At 35.6% G+C, this 3939-nt stretch overlaps 1 protein-coding gene across 1 annotated transcript; it reads left to right on the top strand.

Moving 5' to 3' along the window:
* Nucleotides 1-2577: 2577 nt before the first annotated feature.
* Nucleotides 2578-3564, top strand: LOC127557449 (olfactory receptor 51I1-like). The gene has a single exon (XM_051990767.1). The coding sequence runs from the start codon at nucleotides 2578-2580 to the stop codon at nucleotides 3562-3564; it is 987 nt and encodes a 328-aa protein (XP_051846727.1).
* The last annotated feature ends 375 nt before the right edge of the window (nucleotides 3565-3939 follow it).

Here is a 3939-nt window from a genome sequence, read left to right as displayed (position 1 = left end):
TTCCCTCTTTTGTACCATTTAGCTATCCATTTGTGCCTTAATATGTGACCATTTTATGAAGATGCCATGTATAGTTAAGAAAAGGTATACTTCTTCTCTTCCTATTCAACTTTCTCCAGAGTTCTATCTTTATTTTCTAAAATTCTGTTTATCTCCTTTTCTTATTTTTTTTTGTTAGATTTACTGATTTCTAAGAGATGAAAGTTGAAGTCCTCCATTCGTCTGTTTCTTTTTGTGATGTATTTAACTTTACTTTTATGAATTTGGAAATTATGACATAAAGTGTATAATGCCCATCATGACTTTTAGAAAAATGTAATTTTCCTCAACTTTTAATTCTTTTTTGCCTTTGCTTTATCTGAGATCAGATTTCTACCAATGTTCTTTATTTTAACCTCAGATGAAATCTAAAATATTTTTCTTCCACCCCTTATCCTTACTCTATGTGTCTGTTACAAGTGTTTTTCTAACAAATAACATTATTTTTAATTCATTCTGCTATCTATTTCAATTTTATGGATGAATTTTTCCTATTCACATTTATAGTTATGATTGTAAACTGTGCATCTTATTTCCCTCCTCTCTCTCTCTCTCTCTGTCTCTCTCTCTTTAACTTAACCTTCCTCAAAGGTATGTTTTGCTTGTGACTACTATCTGTCTTAATCTTCTTTCCATTCTATTAGTCTCTTTCTTCTTTCCTTATTCCCTACCTCTCTTACTACCTTGTAGAGTATGATAAAGTTCCATACCCAAATGAATATGCATGCTATTTCTTCTTTAAGGCAATTCCAATGAGAGAAACCTTTAAGCATTGCTATCCCTCCATCTTTCCCTTTATTGTAAGGGTTTTTTCTTTTTTGTGTTTCTTTTACATGAGATGATTTTTTGCCATTCCTCCTCTCCATTTTTCCTTTTTAATCCTTTAATTTAGGATCTGTTTTTCTATGTCAGTTTTTTTTTCTTTCATTCAATGAGACATTAACATTTTTTCAATTGTTTAACCCTTTTAATTTTGTCATTGTTTTGTGGTGTCTCATGAATTCATTAAATTCCACTTAAAATACCTACTTTTAATTTTTAAGGAATTATTTTCTTCAGTGAGCTTTTCTATTTCTTTTATCATTTGATAAACTTTGCTTTTTAAAAGGTTATTCTCTTCAGTAATTTTTTTTGCCTCTTTTAATATTTTGCCAATTCTGTTTTTTTTTTTTATGGTGTTACTTTCTTCATGTTTTTTTATTCCTCCTTTACTAAACTATTTATCTTTTTCATAATTTTCTTGTATCATTTTCACCTATTTTTTTCTATTTTTCCCTCTAACTCTCTTGTTTAATTTTTAAAATCCTTTTGACAATTTTTATTCTTCCTGTTACCAACTGACCAATTCACAGCTTTGTTTGAGGTTTTGGATGGAATTATTTTGACTTTGTTGCTTACTTCTCAATGTGTGTCTTGATTTTCCTTGTCACCACACTAACTTTCTATAGTTAGGTTCTCTTTGTTGTTGTTGTTGTTTGCTCATTTTTCCCAACTTATTCTTGATTTTTAGATTTATGTTAACGTTGGACTCTGACCTTGGCTTGGATTGTATAATCCCCCAAGCTTTAGACTTCTGCGCTTCTCTTTTCTGAGTTAGCTCTGGTGGTTCATAATATTTTTGGGCTTCCAATGTGGTATTAGCTAATGAGAGATGTTGTCCTTTATCTCCTTGTCTATGTCTTTACTTAGGTAAGTAACTGTTTTCTTGTAACCAACTACACTAACACCCTTCTTGACTTTGCAATTGTGAACATGTTCCTTCTCTCTTCAGCAACCATAATTACTAGTTTTACCTTCTGCCTTGGAATTGAGGCTAGTATTCTTATTATAGGCACTCTTCTCCACCCTGGAACCAAGATTAAGACTCCTGCTCCTCTGTGGCTGCAAGTATCATAGTTCCTTTTTGCCTTAGGTCTGAGACCTAGAACTGTTTACAGGCAATGTAACAGTCCTAAACATAGGACCAATGAGTCCTCTATGATATCTTTTCAACCCATCATTTATAGGCTAAGAGTGATAGAAAAATCTGCCATGATTTTCTTTCCATGAAGGATCCTCCTGCCCTCCTTGATCCTTACAACAATTTTGTAAAGTAAATGCTATAATTATTCTCATTTACAGAAATGGAAATTGAGACTGGAAAAGTTTGAGTGACTTTTACAAAGATCACATTGCTAATAGATCTTTCTGACTCCACCTTCACTATTCTATGTATCTAGCTGCCTAGATATCTGAATTCTTCTCATTTTGGCTAGGATTAGAACTATGCAGTCTAATTATTGTAATCTCAGTACAAATATAAATCTTATTTGAATTCATGGAGAATGACCCCTGTTCTCAAGAAAATCAATAGACCTATATGATATTTTATTTCTTTCTTGCAGTATGTAATCTTTTGTCTCTCCATTACTTCCCTGAATAGCATCTCCCCTAAAAGCACTAACAAGAGTTGGCTCTGTAGGTCCTCAATATTTATTCAGTAATTTTTATGGGTTCATTCACATCTGACATCTTTCTCTGCTTTTTCTCTCAGTATCCATGCCTTGGAATGACTCTGAGAAAGACTCCTCCCATGACATTTTGTTGCTATACAATAGCACTGACTTCCAGCCATCTGTTTTCATTTTGACTGGCCTCCGAGAATTGGCAGGGGCACGTATGTGGCTAGGTCCACTCTTGAGCCTTATGTACACCATCACTCTGGCTGGCAATTGCACCTTGTTATACCTGGTCAAGATTGAGCGCAGCCTCTGGGAGCCCCAATATCTTTTCCTCTCCATGTTGGCAGGAGCTGACATCGGTCTATCTATCTCAACATTATCCTCAGTACTTAAGGTTTTTGTCTTTGGTTATCATGAAATTGCTTTTGATGGCTGCCTTAGCCAACTCTTCTTTATTCACACTTTCTCCTCTACAGGATCAGGGATTCTTTTGTCCATGGCTTTTGACCGCTTTGTAGCTATCAGTCACCCACTGCACTATACCACCATCCTCACTCATCCACGCATAACTAAAATGGGCTTGGCAGCCTTCTTGAGGGGCATAGCACTCATGACTCCATTGCCCATCCTCCTCAAGAGGCTGCCATTCTGCAAAGGTCAGACTCTCTCCTACTCCTACTGCCTCCACCCAGATGTCATGAAGCTGGCCTGTGGCCCTGTCAAGATCAACATCTTCTATGGTTTAGTTTTAGTCATCTGCTCCTTTGCACTGGATTCTTTGCTCATTGTTCTCTCATACACCCTTATCCTTCGATCTGTGCTTGGAATTGCTTCCAGAGAAGGTCAACTCAAAGCACTGAACACCTGTCTTTCACACATCTTTATTGTCCTCATCTTCTACATGCCGCTACTAGCAATTACATTATTGCATCGGATCAATCTAAAGAGTTCCCCTGTAACCCATGCTGTCTTAGGTAATATTTATCTCTTCATGCCTCCCATGTTCAACCCAATTATCTACAGTCTAAAACCTAAACAAATACGTGCTGCCCTGCAGAAGTCCCTTGGCACCTGGAAAAGCTGAGGGGATAATTTCTGGTGTTTCCTGAAATACATCAGGCCTAGGAAATGGAAACCAAGATTCTAGTTTTGGATCAGAAGCTTAAGCAGAGTAAATGTATTTGGGTCGATTTTTTTCCCAAATCTTTCGTTATTTTGTCTAGATAGAAGTGAAATGGCCAATCATCCTTTATATTATAGCAACTATCCCTTATATTTCTCATATATTTATTTCTGTGGATTATTGTACAAATAGAAAAATGATTATTTACCCAAAAAATATCTGGTAACATTGGGTTTTGTGATTCCATGGGTCTAAACTATAAGTTTCTTCTTTTCTCTCATAAAAATGAGCAGAAGACTGATAGTGAGACCATCCATGTCAAGCAGGAAATTGTTC

This window comes from Antechinus flavipes, chromosome 3 (genome assembly GCF_016432865.1).
Source record: "Antechinus flavipes isolate AdamAnt ecotype Samford, QLD, Australia chromosome 3, AdamAnt_v2, whole genome shotgun sequence".
NCBI lineage: Eukaryota > Metazoa > Chordata > Mammalia > Dasyuromorphia > Dasyuridae > Antechinus > Antechinus flavipes.
This window is presented reverse-complemented; position numbering and strand designations above follow the sequence as displayed.

Bases quoted from the DNA above. Each gene is read 5' to 3' on its own strand.
- LOC127557449 (XM_051990767.1), top strand. From the start codon at position 2,578: ATGCCTTGGAATGACTCTGAGAAAGACTCCTCCCATGACATTTTGTTG.